The following is a 21,642-nucleotide window of genomic DNA, read 5'->3' on the forward strand; positions in this document are numbered from 1 at the left end:
TCACGTGTCGCTGTGTGTGTGTGTGTGTGTGTGTGTGTGTGTGTGTGTGTGTGTGTGTGTGTGTGTGTTTGTTTGATTGGGTGCCTACATGCGTATGTCTGTTTGTGTGTGTGTCCATCTCTCTTGTGATTAGACCCAATTGACAAATTATAGACGGACGAGCAACACCGTCCGTAACTAATTGTCATTTAATTTATTTTATTTTGAAAATTGACCGGATTCTCTTGCCTTTTCTGTTTCCGACTTCCTGTCTGGTCCGATCTGCTTGATCCAGCTTGACATATGGCGCTCCCGGCGCTCGCGGCTCGCGTGAAAAATAGAACAAAGCGGAGCGGGCGCACTGCAGAGCGTGAGCTGCGGCGCGCAGAGCGTGAGCCGCTGCGCGTTGTGTGCGGCCGGTCAGATAGGTTAACATGGGAGGCGATCAGAAGCGCCATGCGCAGCGCGACCGCGCGCTGCGCTTCCGCGTCCAGTGCGTTCGGGCCGTAAGTCCCCATTGGGTTACAGCGCGCATGAGCCATCTACTGTTTCTATATACGAGGGGGGACCCAAAAGTTTCCGGACTGATTCTATTAATAAAAAAATACAATGAATTTCCAACTTTGGCCGCTAGATGTCGCTACAGTATAACCTCATGCATAACTGTGCCAGGTTTGGTCTTCCCCCGTGATGCGGTCAGCTGACAGTCACTGTTTGTGTTGACAGAGTTACACCCCGCTCTTCGATTTTTCAAGATGGTGGATATCCACGGATATGCGCTCTGTCAAAACATTTTGTTTTTTATTGGGAAAACAGCGGCAGAAACACTCACCATGTTGCAGACATTCTTTAAGAAGGATTCTTAGGGTGTCTGAGTGGTTTGGGCCCTTTAAGAGCGATCAGATTACATCACGAAGACCAGGCACGCAGAGGACAACAATCCACTTCCAGAACAGAGGAAAACGTCACAAAAACTGAAGAAGACATCATGGTAGATCCGCGCAGGACTTTTGATGACATTGCAGAACTGATGGGAGTATTGTAGAGATCCAGAGAGATAATCCTCAGGCGGTTATTAGAAGCAGTGAGATGAAGGCACCCGGAAATGGCCGCAACATAGCAGACAGCAGACCACAGGACGCCCCGTTACGCACAGAAACAGCACCAAATGTTGTGCGTAAAGCATATTTTTGGACTAAAACCGTGACCAGCCAGCCTCCCCACCGCCATATTCACCTGATCTGGCCCCAGGCGACTGCTTTTTGTTGTCAAAGATGAAACTGGAGCGGCAGCGGAAAGGTAAGACAGGCATACAGGCGGGGGAGGGAAAATCGAAGTTCTATCTTTCCGGCACAGTTACGCACGGTCATGGCGACTCTTCTGAACAGTGAAAATCTCAGGTGCAGCGTTGTATTCAAGCCAAAGGAGAGTATTTTGAAGGTGACAGTTTCAAATAATTGCGAAGATTAAAAAATAAAAAGTTATAACCACAGTCCGGGAACTTTTGGGTCCACCCTCGTATATCTATGAGGGGAGAGGCCAACAGTCTAAGGAGGATGACTGGGAGGTTGATAGTCTGAGAGGAAGGCTAAGGGGACGGACTGATTGTTCAGCTTGCTGTGAGGCTGAAGGGAATCCTTTGTGTTGAGTCTTGAAAACTTAAAAGTTCCCAAATTCTAATTTGTTTTGAAGAAACTCTGATTTTCCACCCTGATTTTCTTTTCAATCCTGCCGACTGAGTCTGCGCTGACCACATCCCTGGTTCGGGGTGAGCACTCGGTCCTTCACAGGGGGGAAAGGCATGAATGGCAACTAATGGGTAGAAGAGACTGTCGGCCAAAATGCCGTCTGAACTGGGTCCAGATCCTGAATGAAGTCCTCACAATCACATTAGTACGATAATAACTTGATGGGGGGTGGATGGGAAATACCAATGATTTCAGTGATGTTTTAGTTGAATTAGCCTCCATACCAAGCCATGTTCGGTGTCCGCATAACTCGCCTGTGCCCAGGACCAGCCCTGCTCGCGTTAGCCGTGGTGTACAGTACTATCTTCTGACAGTGCTCACAGATCGTCTGTGGCTGGACTGTCACTCAGTTGCCGTTCATTATTTCCACTGTGACCCAAAATGCTGCAATGTTAACAATTTAAAAGTGGCGGAGGCATCTTCAATGCTGATATTTTCAGACTCTGACATCACTCTGGCTGTGCTCGATGGTCAGAGGCATCAACCGCCACTGCTGATTTCCTTCTCCATCCTTCTTGCCAGTTTCTGACAGACTACATGTGGCAAAAGCACATTACTGCCACCCACAGGTCACAAACGGAAATTTGTATAGCTCACAGTCTGATGGGCTTCTGCCCTGTGCCTGCCAGACGGCTTTTCAGTTGAATGAGAGATACCGGTATCCATCTTCCAAGCCCCAGTGGCATGAGATCTCGTCATACTCTTAATGTTTGCTTATGAGCTGTGTGTTTTTCTTCATAGAAATTTAGGAATCGACATACAATATTTATTAACCACACACACAATATGGAAAACACTTCAGATCCTGTGCAAAATGAAACACTATTGTAAAAACTATATATACATTTATAAAAACCATACTGTTACCACATGAAACACACACATTTCATAAGGCTTCGTTGTGTTTGAACCAGTTACACACTGCGGTGTTTAACTTAAAACACTTTTGGCAGTTCTACCTCTGGACCTCTCAGTGAATGGATTACTGTAAGTGAAGTACACAGAGAAAGTGCAAATATACAACACAGTAAATTCAAACACATCACAAGATCAATGCTGCAGACTTTCGAAAATATTATTTAATTTTTTTCATATAACCACATTCAGTCAACAGATAATCGCAATAAAACATATCCTGACTATGTAAACCCACAAAATAGACAAATAAAAATACTGCACTACCAGTACAGGTTAAAAATATGTAGATCCATCTTCGCACAGCTGCAGCGTCAGTTTGGTCACAAGCGTCTTCCATGGCCTGAATGAGGGACATTTGGGTCTGGGACCAGAGATCATAAACTTTCCATCGCTATGCCGAGAAAAAATCTTGGATGGGGTTTAGAAATGGAGAGTATGGTGGAAGGTACAGGACTGTAAACAGTGGATGGTGCTGAAACCAGTTGTGGACCGGAGCAGAGTGGTGGAATGACACATTGTCCCAGATGACCATGTAGTGGATCTGGTGCATTTGGTTATTTACTGGAAGGAGGCTGTGCAATCTGTCCAAAAATCTGATCATTCGATGTGTGTTGTAAGGGCCCATATTGGCATGATGGTGGAGCGGACCTGGAGTCAAGGGGGGGCACGAGGGGGCAACGCCCCCTCAGTCAAAGTCCAGTATTTCATTAAAAAAATAAAGTTTTCATTATTATGTGCCTAACAACAGCAAACTCCGCTGGCTTGGTCCAATCTGAAGTGTTGTGCTGTTCAAAATTCCAAAAAAGAGGAGACTCCAGCTCTACAAAAGAGCTGGTTATTTTATCACCTGTTTTGTTAGCATTTGTGCTTTTTAGCAATGCGGTTAATGATCATACGTTGTTGGACATGTCGGATCAGCGCCGCTGATCTGTGGCTTCTGTTTTTGCGTTGCTCCATTATGTTTTCTCCACCTATGCGTCGCTCCCCGCGTCCGGCCCCTCATGGACACTGGGCTGGCGCCAGGACTGCGGTGGAGGACCCCATTCAGGGTGATGTTACCCCCACCTTGCCCTGGGACAATAATTATAGCCCTGTGGCCAATTATGTTTCTCAACTGTTGTATTGTCATCGTGCTCAAACCTGATTGGTGTGTCCACAACAAAGCAATCCTGTGTTTGCACACCTGATGTGGGAGTTTAACCAAATGGTTCATGGGTATGGTGATTTGTCCATCAGTACTGTGGAATTCAGTGGCGGACCGTGCAGTTCACACTGAGGCCTTCAGAACAGATTCATCTGAACCAATCCACCCCTCAATAACTATTTTATGTCTATAAAAAATATCTTATTATATAGACATGCATATAAAGAGTTGTTGCACAGCAGATAGATACTTGTGCAGCCACAGTAAATGCCTTTGCTGAAGTGCACAAGTCTCCTATTACATCTGTGCACATACAATAAGCATCAACTTAATAAAACAGCAATATTATTTAGGAAAAGAGGAACATTTTACTCACCAAAATCCCGATTATTTGTAAACAAAATCCATCCACCTTTCCTTCCTCAAAAAGAGTTCATTTACTCTGTCATATAGATTATCCCACTGTGTGTTTCAGTTCCATCAGCACATTCTTCTCCATTGCCATCAAAGCCAGGGCTGAAAGTCCAGCTTGCCCTGTGGTATTTCTGGCTTAAGTTTTAATTCTCTTCAGGTCTTCTTCTGCTTCGTCTTCTTCTTCTTTGGAATAATTGAGGTAGGCAACCAACAACTTAGGTGCATACCGCCCCCTACTGTATCTCTTGGTGAATGTAAATCAGAAGGCCTGGATACGCTGTTGTTAGTGTACGCTAGCTAGAAGGCGCTGAGTCGCCAACTCGAAATCTGATTGGTTGAAGCAACTGTCTGTTTGACACTTTACTTTACTGGGCTATCAGAACGGACTGTGAAGGCCTCAGGCAGATTTCTTTTACCCTAGCAACAGGTTATGCCTGAAATCTGATTGGTTAAATGATTTAATATGAAAAAAACATGTCTGGAAGCAGCGCAACCATGGGAAGACTATGAAAGGAACTGGAACATACCGTTTGGAATCATTTAGTAAGTATTCATGGACAAAATATAATTTACATCAATCTGTAATTCAGATACTTTTTAGGCCAGCAGAGAAGGCTTTGCAGGCCCTGACGGCCCACCACTGGTGGAATTACAAGGAAGTGACATCTTGAAATTACATTTCAAGATGTATTCAAGTGTTTTTTACGTTTTGCAAATGACTGTGTGTATTGTTCTGCAAAAAGTGTGAGGCTGACTTTGTGTTATAGTTGTGAAAATCTGGTCTTTGAATGTAAGGTATTGATAATTATGTGATTCTTTTGTTTTTAGTGTTTTTGCAATCATTAAAAAAAACTGTAAATGCAGATAAATTTTTGATTAAGAACATCAACTTTAAGTTAATCTTTTTTTATTCCTTTTATTCATTTATTGATTAGAGATTGGATCCCCATTAGTTGCCACCCGGGTGACAACTCGTCTTCCTGGGGTCCATAACTGCTTAAAACAATCATAAATTTAGTAATACGAACATCTTCTTTTGAGATGGAGTTTTGGTCAATTGTTCCCTCTTCAGGGTAGTGCCCCATAATGATTATTTAATAAACCACAAATTTATTTAAAACATAATTCAATTTTTGTTCCGGTTCATTTCCTGTAATGTATCCATATTCAATAACTTTGAATTTGAAACTAGGTATTTCTGACATTGTTGACTGATCAATAAAATCTTATGAGTCAATAATTGGATGGTTAAATGAGTGATTTACACATTCCCAAGCAACTGATTGTCTAATATTATTCATTTATAGAAAGCAATTTATCCCAATTAACAACTTGAAATTTGGATAAATTACATTTGTGTTTTACTTTAAACAATCTGTTACACCTGTATTCGATCGTATCAGTAATCCACAGTTAGTGACATGTAATCATTTATTAGTAAGTTAATATTTCTGTGAAGTTACTCAAAGTAAATAATTGTATTTGGTAATCCATAATTTTAGTATATCAACACTAACAACCAAACGTGAAATTCCAACACCCTGCTGTCTAAAAGCAGCTCTGTGTGTGTGTGTGTGTGTGTGTGTGTGTGTGTGTGTGTGTGTGTGTGTGTGTGTGTGACTGACATATCGTCTGCAGTTGCATCAAGTGTCTTGAAGATGGATGAATGAACAATGAAGAACAATGAATTTCTTCCTGAATTGATGGTTTTGGTTATGTAGCGAACATTTGAAGGCAGTTTTCTGCAGCTTGAATATTTCTACTCAGTCCAGTTAGTCAAGAAAAAACAGGCATTGTTTGGTAATTTGATGTGAAAGTTTGGCAAAATGTCACATTTAATAATAAAAAAGACAACATTGTGACAGACTGAGAAAGCCACAGCAGATTGCAGAAACCCTGTTGTTCACTTGAGTGTTAGCATTTAAGAACATTTCAGTTTATTTTATTTTGTTTCATTCATTGTAAAAATAAAATAAATCAGTATATTAATGCAGAATAACTTTGTGGCATGATGCAAAAAGTTGCTGCAGTTAAAAAATTTTTTCAATTTTTCTAAAATAGGGGAAAAGCGGCGAGGATTCCCAGAGAGGACGAGCTTTGATGATGGTATGATTTTCGGCTTTTATAAATGTGTGTATTCAGCCTTTATGGACTTTCTCAAATGTGATGCAGGATGAGTTTTGTTTTTTATTAAATGTCATTAAAATTATCCTCAATTTTGTTTTCTTCTGCAATGTGGTTACCTTGGTACTGTCATTTATTTTTTGAGAGATATTTTACCTTAATTGAATAAAGTTACTTGGAACAGTCAACGTGACAAAATGAATCCACAAATGTTTTATTTTCCATTTTACCTTTGGCCTCACAAGTTGTTTTCCTCTGACTCAGCTGGTGCTGCAGACTCGACTCAACCTGAAGTGAAGCCGCCGACCTGCGACCCTCTGCTGCAGCTGGTCTCCCTCCAGAATGCTTCAGGTTTCTGGATGCTGGATTCAGCTCTGGCTGCTGCACTGGGAAAGACGAGCGAAGAGGTGGAAAAGTCCAAACCTGAACCGGTGAGTCATTGTCAGAGATAGTAATCCGAATACGCAGAAGATAAATTAATCAGAACAGTTCTCCCCTCTCTTCTGTCATATTTTTCATTGTTTTGGTGCATTAGGTGAGCAGTGAAGTGTGGGCCACCATTCTGGCTCTAATCTGGCTTCAGGGGTTTCAAACCGATGCAAAGGACGAGTGGCAGATTCTGGCTGGAAAGGCTGTGTTGTGGCTTCAAGCTCAGAATGGTACGACCACATTGATGAGTCTGGATTTTGAACAGTGAGTACTGGTTGAAAAAGCTGATTGTCTGAATCCACTGTTGCTTTTCTCGTGTGCTTTTCTTTCAGCTCCAAACGTGACAGAATGTGTGGATGCTGGAAATGCTCTTCTGGGTTGCAGAGTGCAGAAAGATGCTCTGGGACTCTGAGGCTTCATTACAGTCTTCACTTCTTCATTGATGACAGAATCACTTCTTAAGTTCTGAGTTTGTGGGAAGTTTTTAAGAGGAGCATTTTAATGTCTTGTTGTTCTGTGTCTGTTATTGTAAAAAAAAAACCCAACAAATTTAACAATGTACTACAGCTAAAATGATAAAATGCAGATTTCTGTTGACACTGTTAAAAGATAAAAGTACATTTTACAAACAATAAAGTGCAGTAGTAACATGCTGGTGTGCAGGAATTCAAGGTAAAATACTTCAAATAGAAAAATACTGATTGGTCAAAACTTGCTTTTTTTGCATGAATATTTTTTTCTGAAGTTTTGCACCTCATTTTTACCTCGAATCAAATTAAACTCGGATCTTTCAATTGATTTGGTGTCATTGGCAACATGTATGTGTTTTAGGCTGCAGAAAAAACTTGTTTTAATCCATTTCTATATGTAAACTGCATCCATGACCACAGTACCACAAGCTTAGGATGTCTTTGTTTTATCTGGGATGTTTTAACGAATTCTTGAAAATTGCTTGATTATAGACATGCATGAAGACAGAAACAATTTCATTCAATTTACTTGTGCAGCACCAAATACAGCACAGACATTTTGAGACTCGCTTACAAAGAAAAACCTCAAGATTTCACATGACCAGATAGAAGTGACTGCAAAAAGGAAGAACTCCTTTCAGAATCAGAAATGTCTGCAGAACCAGGCTCAGAGGTGTTCTGCTGTCCTGGTTGGTGTGAGCTGATGGACACAATGACAGGTTGTGTGGAAGGATTCAACTGTTGGTTTGGGCAGGAAGTACCACAACTGTTTGAGGCGACTATCCTCTGGAAGGTAACATGAAGGTTTAAAGTTCAAAACTCTGAGAAGCATCTGGAATCAATGAAAAATTGTTTAGATCATTTTTGTACTCATTCTAATTCTTGTTTTTTTCATTTTGGTAAGGTGATTAAATCACAGTGAACATGTTTCCACTGCATCATTTCTAAATGACTCGGTTTTAAAATAATTAGGTCATCAAAAAGCTGTTTACATTTCTGCTAAACTGTCATCCATTCATGAACAATTGCAATCCAGAGAAGCAATGGATGGAGTTAAACTGAAGTCTTTCATACAGATGGAGATGACAGATTAGTGAAGAAGTGACTGGCAGCTAACAGCAGGGATTAATGTTAAAAGATAAACTCAGCAGGGCAGATGATGAGATGAGAAAGCTCAACAAAACTCAAACTGTGGCACAAATGACAAACAGAAGAACATACTCTGTATGCTTTTTTCATGCTTTTCCAGATGCCACACCTCACAGATGTATGTACATACATTGACTTTTTGTAGAATGTTGTGCAACTTAGGTGTGCACTGTCCTTCGTGGCTCTTTATCTCTTGTGCAACACCAAAGTTTCAGCGTTAAACAGTTAATGCTCACAACTCACTGGTGGTTTTTGTAATGCAGGAACATGCAGTGTGTGTCATGTGTCACACAACACATTAACCTTGCATTTCAGAGACATTGCATATTAACTTAAACAATATGTACATGCACATATGCATGCACACACCTCAGAAAAAGTTAGGGATGGTTGGCTTAGATAGATAGATAGATAGATAGATAGATAGATAGATAGATAGATAAAAATTAATCTCCCAAGGGAGTAATTCAGGTGTCCAGCAGCACACACAAATCATTCGCACGCAAATAAATAACAACAGTACAATAAAGTGCTCATAGTGTACTCAGGCACATCTGTTATACAGCCTGATTGCCGAGGGGATGAACGACCTCTTGAAGCGCTCAGTTCTGCAGCGCAGTGACAGGAGCCTGTCATTCTGGTCACTCTTTTGAGCTGCAACTGTGTCGTGCAGTGGATGTTTGGGGTTCCTCAAGATACCCTGCATTAGAGCCCTCATCCTCCTTTTAGGCTTTTAGGTATGTTTCCATCATCACAAGCTAGAAACACTAAGCAGCAGCAGGAGCTGTGCACAATGCGTGGAATGCATCACAGATTTATGTGACAGGTAACAATCATTTCCGAGTTTTTACTCGTCCAAAGCTAAGGGAAGTGGGAGCCTTTAGCTTGTTTTATTGGTGCATTGCTATTCATATTTAGATGTATACCTTTTTTATTGATGCAACATGGTCATTAATTTATATGGAATTTTTCCACAAAACCCCAAACTGTGACTCACAGTCTCCTGGAGGTCCGCGCACCCCAGTTTGGGAACTGCTGCTGTAAACATAGAGGGTTTTCACCGATGTCACGACTTGGGCGGTACCCTCGCTGCGCCGCCATATTGGAGATACTCAGTGTAAACAATCACACTGACAGTAGTCGCGATTGTGTGTTATGGAACAATTTGAGTGCGTTCAGCCATGTCGAAAGCTCGTCAAAACGGACTGTAGAAGCAAAGGAATATTGGGAAGGCCTTGGGTTAAAAGAGAAAGCCCGATATTTCGAGAAGCTACGATTTATTGGTGGTAAAGATCCGTAGGAGTTGGCTCCCACCTCCTGGACCCTCACTGGGGACCAGCACTTTCGTAGGGGTTGGGGTTCTAAATAATTGATTAAAACGCAAATATTACCAAGCTGATGGCTACAAATAGTGTGATAGCTGAAATATGTTTTTTTTTGTTTTGTTTTTACATAAAATACTTTAAAAATCTAGCACAAACTATTTTTTTCAGGAGTAATACATCTCTTAAGGCTAGGGACATAAAAAATTCAAGTTTCTGTAGAAGCTAAATGTTTAGGAATGATCAAAGGAGCATGAAGTCATTAACAAGCTTAAACTGTTGCACTCTGTTTCACTTACCTGACTAGAAATGTGCCGAACAAATTCGGATGTTGTCTAGATTTTTCCCTCGTAGATCTTGGTTAAGCTTTGCTAACCACAAGCGCCTCCGTCCTCTGATAGTTTTTGGCATTCCTCACCCTGGTTTTTTATAACTTTTGGAAGTCTATTCATTCATTCATTCATTCATTTTCTATCGCTTATCCCTTTCGGGGTCGCGGGTGGCTGGAGCCGATCCCAGCTGTGCCAGTGTTATCATAAAGTCAGCTCGTCTGCCGTCTTCAGGTGGGTCAGCTGCCCCACTTGAAGACGGTTGGACGGCCAGGGGCGGCCGGCGCGTGGGTCCGACCGGGCCTGGAGGCTGGGCCGCTGGGTCGGGGGAACCGTTTGCCACGGCGGTGGCGCTGGGCGCCGTGCCGGGTGGGGGGCCCCCATGGCGGCCCCGGGTTGCCTTTCGGTCCGGGGTTGGATGCTCAAAGCTCTGCTCTGATGGGATCTGCTCCGCTTCGCTGTTCTCTGACACCTCCGTACGGAAGGGGGGCCTCCGGCCTGGCCCCGCAGCCCGGTCTGAGCACCAAGGCCATCTCAAAGTGCCTTTCTGCTGGGGAGAGGAGCTCCGCAACGTTCCCATCCGAGCTAATTGTGACTAAGTTAGCGAAAACTGTCAGCTGACCCACCGGTAGAGAAGACGGTAGATGAGCTGACTTTATGATAACACTGGCGATGGATGAAGAAATATAGCTGAAATGAGCGATTTTGCAGAGACGATGTCCCGCACTGAAGCTCCCCTGCCGTGGTCCCCGCTAAATCGGTTGGATCTAAATAACTTCTGAAGGACTCCGAGCTGCACCATGTTTGTCTGAGTGAGTATATGAGCATGCACACACCTAGAAATAAGGTCCAGGTGTCAAAAAACCGGAGTTGCCCTTTAAATCTCCCTTGTGTGGCTGTTTATAATTTTCTTTTTCTCCCCCAACAAAACACTAATCCTCAAGTTGCAGGATAGTGTGTGAGAACTTTGGATGGCACTCATCACCGTTTAGTTGTGACCAATTGTGTGTGGATGGAAATGAAATGAGATGTATTGTTCAAGGAAAAGTACGGTTTAAACAGTTTTCACGTATTTTATAGAATGAAGTAGAACAATATACTCAGCCAGAAGGCTTTTCTGACGCCAACAGTGCTTCGGGAGAAATTTAGATCCAAAATCGAGCGGCATACATCCGTATACATCCAGCAGGTGTTTTATTTTAAACCCGTTAAAATAACGATTTCATACATTCAGACCTGCGCATGCACAGTGCTCCACGGAAGGATATCCCGGCGCACAGCAGGAGCAGCCGGAAGGAGCAGAAGTAAATACAAAAGTGTGCCCGGGGAGTTTTTTAAACCAGTGACTTTTTTGGTGAAGGAAAAACATCACAATGCACTTCCGAGGCATAAAGAGCACATCGACAGGCGAGCGCAGAGGCAAAGAGAAGAACAGCTGGCCAGAGCCGTACTGCGCATGCGTGCGGGGGCCATAAACAAAGCTTTCAGTTCAGAGGTCAACAAAACCACAACATTAATCTCGCGACACCGGGCTGTCGTGGAGGAGAGGCGTGATTGGACCATGATGAAATATTGGTTAAACTAATGAGTTTTTGGACGAGTAAAGCCGTTTCAGGAGCAGTGTTACCGATGCCCCGTCTGCTAGACGTATACCAATGTCCGCTGCTCGATTTTGGATCCAAGTTCCTCCCGAAGCACTGTTCGCATCAGAAAAGCCTTCGGGGTGAGTATATTTTTCTACTTCACTGTATAAATAATGTGAAAGCTGTTTAAACCGTACTTTTCCTTTAATAGACCTTAACAACTTGTAAACACCATCCTGGAACTTTGATCCAGGGAAATCTTAACCCAAAAACTAAAGGGTACACAGGTTCATTCTACTAATGGGCCATGAAATGTGGTTCCAGCTTCAGTAAAAGTGGTCGTTTATTACAAAGTTACAGAAAATCAATTCAAAATATCAATATATGAAGGCCATAGATGCATCATTAATGTAGATTGTACTTGTAGGAGCCATAATATAGTGAGTATATGTGTCACATGGTGTTTGGGATTACTATGGCAATGGACGGGCGCTTGGGTCACGTGATGCATGGGGTGATTGATAGTTAACTACTAAAAGGGCGTGTTAACCTGCTGTCAGTTAGAGAAAGGAGAGCAGGCGGCCGTAATTTTTTTGACTGCATGTCCTTGTGTTACGCAAGTCATTTTGTTAGCGTGTGTTAGCACGAAGGGAAAACAGCACATCTTCTACCACAGCAAGGGACCACCTTGTGTTGCGGACTTTATTTTTTTTGACTCTCTTGCATATCTAAACCTCTCTTAAACACTTTCAAAACTAGTCCCCAAGTAGGATTTATCAGCTGTTGTTTTCCTCAGACTCAGCTGGTGCTGCGGACTCGACTCAACTTGAAGTGAAGCAGCCGCCTTGTGACCCTCTGCTGCAGCTGGTCTCCCTCCAGAATGCTTCAGGTTTCTGGATGCTGGATTCAGCTCTGGCTGCTGCACTGGGAAAGACGAGCTAAGAGGTGGAAAAGTCCAAACCTGAACCGGTGAGTCATTGACAAAGACAGTAACAGGCTTCAGTCTGCAAGTCACTGATCAATACAGCAGTGAAGATGGATGGCAGAAGGATGGATGTCATCCGGATGTGCAGAAGATAAATTTATTCATCACAGCAACTATTTCATTTGCATCTCTCTCCAGGGAAAATGTGCAGATGTACGAGGGGGGACCCAAAAGTTCCCAGACTGGTTATAAAAAAAAAACAAGATAGATTTCAGACTTTTGGCGGTTATGTCGCTATAGCATAGCCTTAAGCATAACTGTGAAAATTTTCACCTCCCAAAGACGCACAGGCAGCTCACAGGCAGTGTTTAAGTTGTTACAGTCCCGCTCCCTTCTTCGAAAAATCCGAAAATGGCAGAAGCCGATTTTGTTTTCTACTGGGAAAAACAGCAACAGAAACACTCACCATGATCCAGACCGCGTACAAAGATGAGGCTCTGGGGAGAACACAGGTCTATGGGCGCTTTAAGAGTGGTCAGATGTCCATCGAAGACTCGCCTCGCTCCAACCGACCCTCCACCTCCCGCACAGAGGAAAATGTCCGCAAAATCGAAGCTGATCTGCTTTTTTGACGTCAAAGGGATGGTCCACAGCTAGTTTGTGCTGCCGGGGCAAACTGTCAACCAGGACTTTTACCTTGAAGTGCTGCGGCAGCTCCAGGAGGCGATCAGGCTGAAGCGGCGGTGCTGTGGGAGAGTGTGGACTGGTGGCTCCATCATGACAACTCGCCAGCGCACAGGGCTCTGCACGTAAAACAGCATGGCCGTAAAACAGTGAAAAACGGCATGGCCCTGGTGCCCTATCCGCCGTATCCCCTCGATTTAGCATCTTGCGACTTCTGTCTCTTCACAAGAATGAAAAAGGCACTGAAGGGGAGGAGATTTGATGATGAGGAAGAGGTGCAGAAAAAATCGAAGAACGCTCTTAAAGCAATCATTACGCACGAGTTTGCCGACTGCTTTGAGCAATGGAAATCCCGGCTGCAGCGCTGTATTCAAGCCGAAGGAGAGTACTTTGAAGGTGACAGTGTTGATTGAATGTGAAAATAAAAAAATAAAAAGTTATAACCACAGTCCGGGGACTTTTGGGTCCCCCCTCGTAGATAGAGAATACGGTCATGGACTGACAGAGCTGAAGTCTTGAGTCAGTTTCTGTTGTTTAGATGATATTTGGTTTCTGTTCCTTTGTGGTGTAGCTGTAACAATATCTTCAGGTTTCAGTTCCATTTTATAAGAGAACTCTTTTGTTTTTATTTGCCTTTCTATGAATAACTGTCATATTTTTCATTGTTTTGGTGAATTAGGTGAGCAGTGAAGTGTGGGCCACCATTCTGGCTCTAATCTGGCTTCAGGAGTTTCAAACTGATGCAAAGGACGAGTGGCAGATTCTGGCTGGAAAGGCTGTGTTGTGGCTTCAAGCTCAGAACGGTACGACCACATTGATGAGTCTGGATTTTGAACAGTGAGTACTGGTTGAAAAAGCTGATTGTCTAAATTCACTGTTGCTTTTCTGGTGTGCATTTCTTTCAGCTCCAAACGTGACAGAATGTGTGGATGCTGGAAATGCTCTTCTGGGTTGCAGAGTGCAGAAAGATGCTCTGGGACTCTGAGGCTTCATTACAGTCTTCACTTCTTCATTGATGACAGAATCACATCTTAAGTTCTGTGTTCATTGGAAGTTTTTAAGAGGAAAATTGAATGTTCCTGTTGTTCTGTGTCTGTTATTGTCAGAAAAAAACCAACAGTAAGATGTTGATATGCACTAGTTTGCTGTAAAAGATTTAAAAAAGGATGACGAAGCAGTGACGAAATGCAAAACCGTTCATTCTTCTAATTCTTATAATGACTACATGACGTTGTTTGTTCTGTATTCTACCAGAAAAAGTAAAAAATTAGAATATTAAGGCAAAAACACGACAGATTTTATTTTGAAGTGACTTATTTTGGAACACGTATCGCGTTTCCTTCCGGGCACCCGACTTGCTTCCGTCTGAATTGATGCGGTAGGGCTCCGGCATGCGGAAAAATAGGATCTTTGCGGAAAGAGACCGGAGCTCCGCAGAGGCTCCGGACCGGAGCCGGACCACAGCCGGTGTGCATCACAGCATTGATTTTAATGACTACGGATTAGCTGCGGTGTCCGGACTGGAGTCGTTCCGGAGCCGGACGGCATCCAGTGTGCATCGGGGGTCACTCACCCTGCCGTTTCCCTCTCCTCAGCTGGATGGTTAGTGAGGCTAGGCTAATAACATGGAGGGTGAGGAGGTCCTGGTTCCGAAGGCACATACCAGGGCACGACTATTGATGCATTTCAGTTTTCAGCCCAACTAAGGGAGCCCAGTGACGTGGAGGAAGCGATGTGTTAATTTTGCCATAAAATCAGTGCCAGTCAAAAGCGCTAACATGCCAATGATAATACTACAGCGATCATCAACTGGCAGCCCGCGGGCTGAATACAGCCAGGCAGGCCCGCAACTAGATTCCAACACACACACATGTTTTTTTGTTAGTTTTTTTTAAAATTCAGAATACAAAAGTGTGAAGACAGAACTGACAGTTAGCGTAGCGGCTAGCGAGTCAGACGTGAGTGAGCTGAAGGCCACTGTGACTGAGACAGAGGGATCACTGTCAACCTGGACACATGATGTGGTGGAGCAACAACACACGCACACACGCGCGCACCCGCCGCCCCCCCCCCCCCCCCCGCCCCAATATATTCCTAATCGTGACAGCCCTACGCACAGATCTGAATCCACTTTTCCTATCAAATACAAAGTTTTCCTCAACCCTGTGTGACCCAATCTTAGCCCTGAATACACCACCTCCTCCTTCCTGCCTTTTCCTTTTGTATCTTCCACTCTTACTGAGCTTTGGATACTGTACGGATGTCTCCCTTTCCTGTCCTTGTCCCAAATGGTTTGAAATGCTCGCTGTACCGCTGCTGTTATCGATTTTGCTTCACTTTTACCCATTGGGATTCTAATAACATTATCATCTTTTAATTTTAGAGCCTTTTTTGCTGTTTCATCTGCTATTTCATTACCTGTTATTTCCTATGTGTGCTGGCACCCAACAAAAAGAAATGACCGAACCAGCTCTCTGCAACCTCAGGAGCGCAGTGTGAATCTCCAGCAGTAAATCATCCCAACAAGTCTCCTTAGCAGTAAGACTTTCCATAGCTGCTGCTGAATCTGAACAGATGACCACTCTGTCAGGCCGGACCTCCTCAACCCATTGCAACGCAAGAATGATGGCAGTTATCTCTGCTGTGAATACTGACAGGTTATTAGATAATCTCTTGCGAATTATAATACTAAACTCAGGAATATACACACCTGCCCAGGGTGCGCGCAGACGTGCACTGCCGACGTACAAGAGAGCATTGTTTAGGCTTTAAAAATGTACTAAATGACCTTGTTTTGAATTAATTATGGACGTTAGGAATGAAAGAAACTCAATAAAACTAAACGAACAGGAAATAACAGAACCAAACAAAAGGGAAAATCCCACGATTAACAATACAACCAAAACAACACTGTCACTCTGGGAGTGGTGATAGTGGTGTGTGCAGGCGGTGCAACTGTATAAAGCAGCCACTGTGAAGCATAAACATGAGTTTAAACAAACAAAAATCAACTAAGCTGCTCAGGATAGAAATAAATACCGACAGTGTCAGGTGCAGCAACTCTCCACCCACGGGAGGACGCGAGTCTCAAGGTGTGACTCTCACACCCACAAGGTATGTATACGTCAATTGCTGAGGCCAAACTGGGCGGACAAGGAGCCAATTACGTCCTGGAGCAGGCAGCTTGCTGCTTGAAGGGATGTTTGCACAATTGCTCCTCTCTCTGGATCCCAACAAGCGACCACTCAGTTCGAATAAAACATAAAGAGCTTTACAAAGAAAACTTGAACTGAATCACTGAATCACTTGCAACAGAGCTTAACACACAGCGGTCGCCTCTATCAACATCTCTAGCCGGTTGGATCAACTCTATAAAAAGAGCAGTCCTTCCTAAATTCCTTTTCCAAACCATACCAACCTTCATTCCCAAAGCATAATTTAAAGCTCGGACTCAGTCATATCAGCTTATATATGGAGGGGTAAACGTGCCAGAATAAAATAAAAGCCACCTTCAGAAGTCCAGATGAACAGGAGGAATGGTTTTACCATGTTTTCTGTTTTCCCACTGGCCACCAATACATGATGTATTCTCTTCTACTCCCACTGTTTTAAGCAGTCGGACTCTTGCTTGTGCTGTTATGGGGTCAGTCTCCTCAAACCAAATTCAAACTGCATGGGAACAAGAGTTAAGCCTTTCATTATCTGACAATGCATGGAATTCAGCACTTCATTCATCATCTCTGCGCTCGTCACTGTCAACTACAATTTAAGGTGGTTCATAAAGCCCATATGACAAAAGCTAAACTGTCATGTATCAACCCTGATATCAGCCCTTGTTGTGACAGATGCAAAAAAGAGAAATGCTCTGTCTGAGAAATCAAACTCTGGAATCACAAATACACACACGAATATCAATGTGTCTGTCGCTGTCCTCTCTCCACCAATCACAGCACTTTGGTCTGTGATTAACTCACTGGACAGGTGTGAGCTCCCTCATCCCATGTTGATTTTTTTTATAATTTCAATAGATGTACAATCACTGTGATTGATCATGTCTTCCCCCTTCGTTTTACTGTGTCAGAGCTCAGAGGCTGCAGACGGCTGATGGTGAAGTACCACAGGCCATTCTACTCAGAACCAGCAGCACTTCAGTCTGAAGCCTGAATAAAATACTGGGGCATTTATGAATTAGATCTCACATTTACAACATTGCTCTGCCAGGTCAAAGTCAGGAAGTTTTAGTTAAGTGGTTATTTGTTTTCATCTTTTCATTAATATAAATTCTCTAGATTTACTGTAGTTTAGTGACTCAATTATTGAGCCTCCCAAAGTTCACTGGGCATCACCGGTGCAGAGAGGTTCCTCATGGTGCTAATATACTGGAGCTAAAACAATTTTGCAGTCTTGGGGAGAATTGTGCCTGTTATGATTTGTAGATGCATCTTTCCATTTGTATGTATTAAGTGATATTTCTTGGTCATTTTTGAGATTTATTTGTGCTTACAAAGATTTTATAACATCAAATGCTATTCGCACAACTTACATGCATGCACAAGTCTCAGTGAAAATGCACACACTTTATTACAGTCACTTAAATATCAATATTCAGAGAGATCAAGATAAACATGCAGTAGTGGTCCAACATACACTTGTAAAGAACGTATTGAGTCATGGCTCTTTTCTGTTTTCAGTTATTTCTACAACTGATTTTTCTCTGACAGAGTGATTTCAACAGATACACACATGTGCACCAGACACCACTCCAGCTAAACGGTCTGACGGTACTCTGACCTCGACTCCGCCCCCTTCTGGGCTCCTGTGAATAAATCGAGCGCACCCAGAAGGAGTGTTTGGAATTCAGTATGAACTCTTCCTGCTTTCAAACGCCGACTGTCTTTCCAGGAAGGAGCATTACACCTGTCTCTCTGACTTCTGATCATTAAAAGGCAAGAAATGCTTCTGGCAGCATTGTCACTTGAGTTTCTACATATATTCTAGTGAAATTAGAAGATGTTCATGTGTGCTTACATTGTAAATAACATACAAAACTGAAGAAAGGTGCTATAGTATGTATTGTTTATCTGTATTTTATTTCATGTTAAAATTTCCAGCCTAATCACTTTCTTTGTTGTGTTTGTAGTTTTTTTTAAGTAAGTGTACATAGGGGCCAAGACAACAGCGACTGTGTTCAGTCTGAGCTTTCACTGAGCAGAGTGTGCAACGAACAGGTAGACAGCAGGTGGAGCTCACGTTCAACATACGTAGGACAGGCGTGGTCACGTGACACTATAGACCAATCATATGTAAAGCATATAGGTATGACTGTTTTTTAGATTAAATTAATATATTTTATCAGAATATTACAGTCTTGACACCAAATCACTTGTATCTGTTTTCCTGCAGACACAAGATGAACCGCTGTGGTCTGTTGACTTTGAAGAAGGAACCAGGTACAGAGCTGACCCACATCCATCACTGGATGTTATCTGGGACTCTTTCATAGCTTTTACTGGACGAGGTTGAAGTTAGCCAGGGTGACCATATTTTGAATTTCAAAAAAAGAGGACCGGGGGGGGGGGGGGGGGGGGGGGGGGGGGGGGGCGGGGGTTGGTGCTCAACACACAAATTCAGAAATTCAGATAGGCTTCTTGGAGGTTGATGAACATGCTTTATTATGCTCCAATGATGCAAAACTAACTTCTTTAACAACATAAAATGAAATGTAAAAACTTGGAACAAAATAATAGCTCTCTTAGACTCTTTACAAATATTAATATGTTCTAAATATGAACTCTTCTGTTACAAAAATCCAGCTTCAACAATATATTTCTTAACTGGAATAAGAGAAGAATAGAAGACTCTCAACAAAATACTAACTTAACAAACAAAAAAGATACATACTTTTAATCTTTGTTTTCTTCATCCTGCTTCTCTTCTCTTCGCTGTGTGTGTGTGTGTGTGTGTGTGTGTGTGTGTGTGTGTGTGTGTGTGTGTGTGTGTGAGCGCGTGGCGCAGATCGGCTCACAAGGCGCGCAACAAAGTATTATCACAGTATTGTGTGCAAAGCGCTGGTCAATTTACGTTCACGTGCTATTAGAAACAGTAAAACCCGGACATTTCCTTGAATTTAAAAAACCCGCCCGGACACCCCGAACAGGACGTAAAAAGAGGACATGTCCAGGTAAAAGAGGACGTATGGTCACCCTAAGTTAGCTTCCAATTCACATATTCCAATTCGGAAAAGTAAGGGGGAAATATGTTCACATTTGGAGAGGCTATTTATCCGTTTTCATAAATCAAAGAAAGGTTTCACACATCATAAACGGTGTTTTCATGATAGTTAATCATCTTTAGAATCTCGTCCAGACCTGAGACATCTATGTACGATCTGGACCTCGTTCAATGTGAAGATTACTGTTAAACTTGCTCTTTTATTTTATTTTATTTTTTCATTTTTACAAGTATCTTAAAGGTGCTGTAGGCAGGATTCCGGATCTCCGCCATCTTGCTTAGGGTTACCTAAGCAAGATGGCGATTTGACCCATCTAAGATGGCAATTTGAAACCCAGCACAGCCAATCCTTTCCTGTTTTCTCTGACATCACGCCTTTGCGCAAGTTAAGCCCCTCCCACAGGGACGAGCGCCCCTTGACAATCACGGTTAGAGCCTCAGGGGCTCTTCTGATTGGTCAAAGATACCTGGAGCTGTCAAGATTCCTTTTCAGCTCAGAACAGAGACAGATGAAAATGCTGCGCCCTCACGGTAGTGCAATTATGCTACACTCCTAAAGGATTGTCAATGGATACTCTAACATTTAATCCAAAGAAAACACAGAAAAATTAGCATTGACTTGCAAAATTCTGCCTACAGCACCTTTAAAGGTTGTAGACGTTCAATATTGGTTGTCTGGCAAAGTTTTTGTCTCAGTTAAAATGTTAAACTTGGTTTTAGAAAAACCACGTTTATCATTTTAATGTATAACCGTTTTACATTAATACATAGTACAGAGAATGGATAAATAGCAGCTCCAAATGTGAAAATACTTCTCCTTCACTTTGCCCTTCAATGCTGAATGGGAGCTGTGAATCAAATGTTGATTTCAGCCTCATTTTTATTGGCTGGGTTTGGGATTGGGGTTCTGCACCTGTGAAACCTGTGTTCTTCAACACCAGACTGCTGACAAATTGCTGACAAACTTCTTTTAAATCATGCGTGACAGCACTATTGCTTGCTCAGGCTTTCCATTGAACAATATATTTGTATTTTATTGCCTCTTTCTTTATTGCAGTTAAAGTTTTTACTTCATATTTATCCTCCTTTGTAGCTTTCCTTAATCACCTTGTTTGAATATATTTGCTTTATTTCCTTGTAAACTACTGTGCATTGCATGTCATTCGTCTCTGAATGGTGATGTATAAATTACTGAGCCCTGCCTTTGTGGTGGAAATATTTCTGGTTGTGACTGTGTTTCTCTGTCAGTCCCTCTGAAGAGCATTGAGGTGGAGCTGGAGGTGAGGGACCATGTGGCTACAGTGGTCTCCACTTTGAACTACCAGAACAAAGAGGACAAACCCATCGAGGCGGTTTTTGTCTTCCCTCTGCCTGGAGATGCCGCTGTCTGTCATTTCAGTGCCAAGATGGGACAGAAGGAGATTGTGGCTGAGGTGAAGGAGAAACAGGAGGTGAGCAGAGCAGGTCCAGACTGACTGAGGACAACATCCAGCAGTGGGAGTGAATGTGGCTCACATGTGTCTCTTGTCCTGCAGGCTCGTGAGGAGTATGATGATGCTTTGAGCTCCGGTCAGCAGGCTTTCCTGCTGGAGGAGAGTGATCAGAGTCCAGATGTTTTCTCAATGAGGGTGGGCTGTCTGCCTCCAGGAGAGAGCGCCTCCATCAGGCTGGAGTACGTCACTGAGCTGGCAGTGCAGGCTGATGAGGGGCTGAGGTTTTGTCTGCCTGCTGTGCTCAACCCTCGATACACACCTCAGGGTAGGAAGACCAGAGAGACGCTGATGCACACAAAAGTACAAATGACTTCATGACAAAAAAAAAAAGCGTTGCTGTGAATGTATTATATTTTCATTTCTTCACAGTCATGTGGTATGTAGTAGTTCTATCTGAAGCTGCTGTCTTCTCAAATCTCCGTATTCAAACAGAATTCTTCTCATTTCCAGTTGTTTCTCATGTTGTTTTCAGGTAGTGAAGCTCCAGCCGTCCAGGTGAACTCTGTTCCAGCCTCTCTGGTTCCTTACAGTCTGTCTTTTTCTGCTCGAGTGTCCTCTCCTCGTCCCATCTCTAAAGTGGAGTCCAGCTGTTCCCTGAATCCTCTCCAGTTCCTGAACACAGACCAAACCCAGGCCACGGTAGGTGGAGTGCTGATGTGTCCACTGTGTGTGTTGGATCCTCTTCAGTGAAAAGAAGGCA

At 43.0% G+C, this 21,642-nt stretch overlaps 2 protein-coding genes across 5 annotated transcripts in view; both read left to right on the top strand.

Annotated features, from left to right (window-relative positions):
• Window positions 1-21,642, top strand: part of LOC115400507 (von Willebrand factor A domain-containing protein 5A-like) — a 58,894-nt gene that overhangs the window by 14,351 nt on the left and 22,901 nt on the right. Inside the window, exons 5-8 of the mRNA XM_030108437.1 lie at window positions 6,265-6,309; window positions 6,592-6,758; window positions 6,863-6,986; window positions 7,089-7,187. Of these exons, the coding sequence (XP_029964297.1) occupies window positions 6,265-6,309; window positions 6,592-6,758; window positions 6,863-6,986; window positions 7,089-7,168 (416 nt within the window). The 3' untranslated portion in view covers window positions 7,169-7,187. The remainder of the gene's footprint in view (window positions 1-6,264; window positions 6,310-6,591; window positions 6,759-6,862; window positions 6,987-7,088; window positions 7,188-21,642) is intronic.
• Window positions 18,042-21,642, top strand: part of LOC115400502 (von Willebrand factor A domain-containing protein 5A-like) — a 49,396-nt gene continuing 45,795 nt past the window's right edge. The window contains exons 1-5 of one of the 4 annotated variants that reach the window (XM_030108421.1): window positions 18,042-18,164; window positions 18,622-18,668; window positions 20,698-20,900; window positions 20,985-21,207; window positions 21,415-21,581. In XM_030108421.1, the coding sequence (XP_029964281.1) occupies window positions 18,629-18,668; window positions 20,698-20,900; window positions 20,985-21,207; window positions 21,415-21,581 (633 nt within the window). In that variant the 5' untranslated portion in view covers window positions 18,042-18,164; window positions 18,622-18,628. Of the gene's footprint in view, window positions 18,165-18,383; window positions 18,535-18,621; window positions 18,669-20,697; window positions 20,901-20,984; window positions 21,208-21,414; window positions 21,582-21,642 lie in introns of those variants that run through there. The other 3 variants (XM_030108422.1, XM_030108418.1, XM_030108420.1) reach the window with 3 other exon arrangements.

Source organism: Salarias fasciatus, chromosome 14 (genome assembly GCF_902148845.1).
Source record: "Salarias fasciatus chromosome 14, fSalaFa1.1, whole genome shotgun sequence".
Classification (NCBI taxonomy): domain Eukaryota; kingdom Metazoa; phylum Chordata; class Actinopteri; order Blenniiformes; family Blenniidae; genus Salarias; species Salarias fasciatus.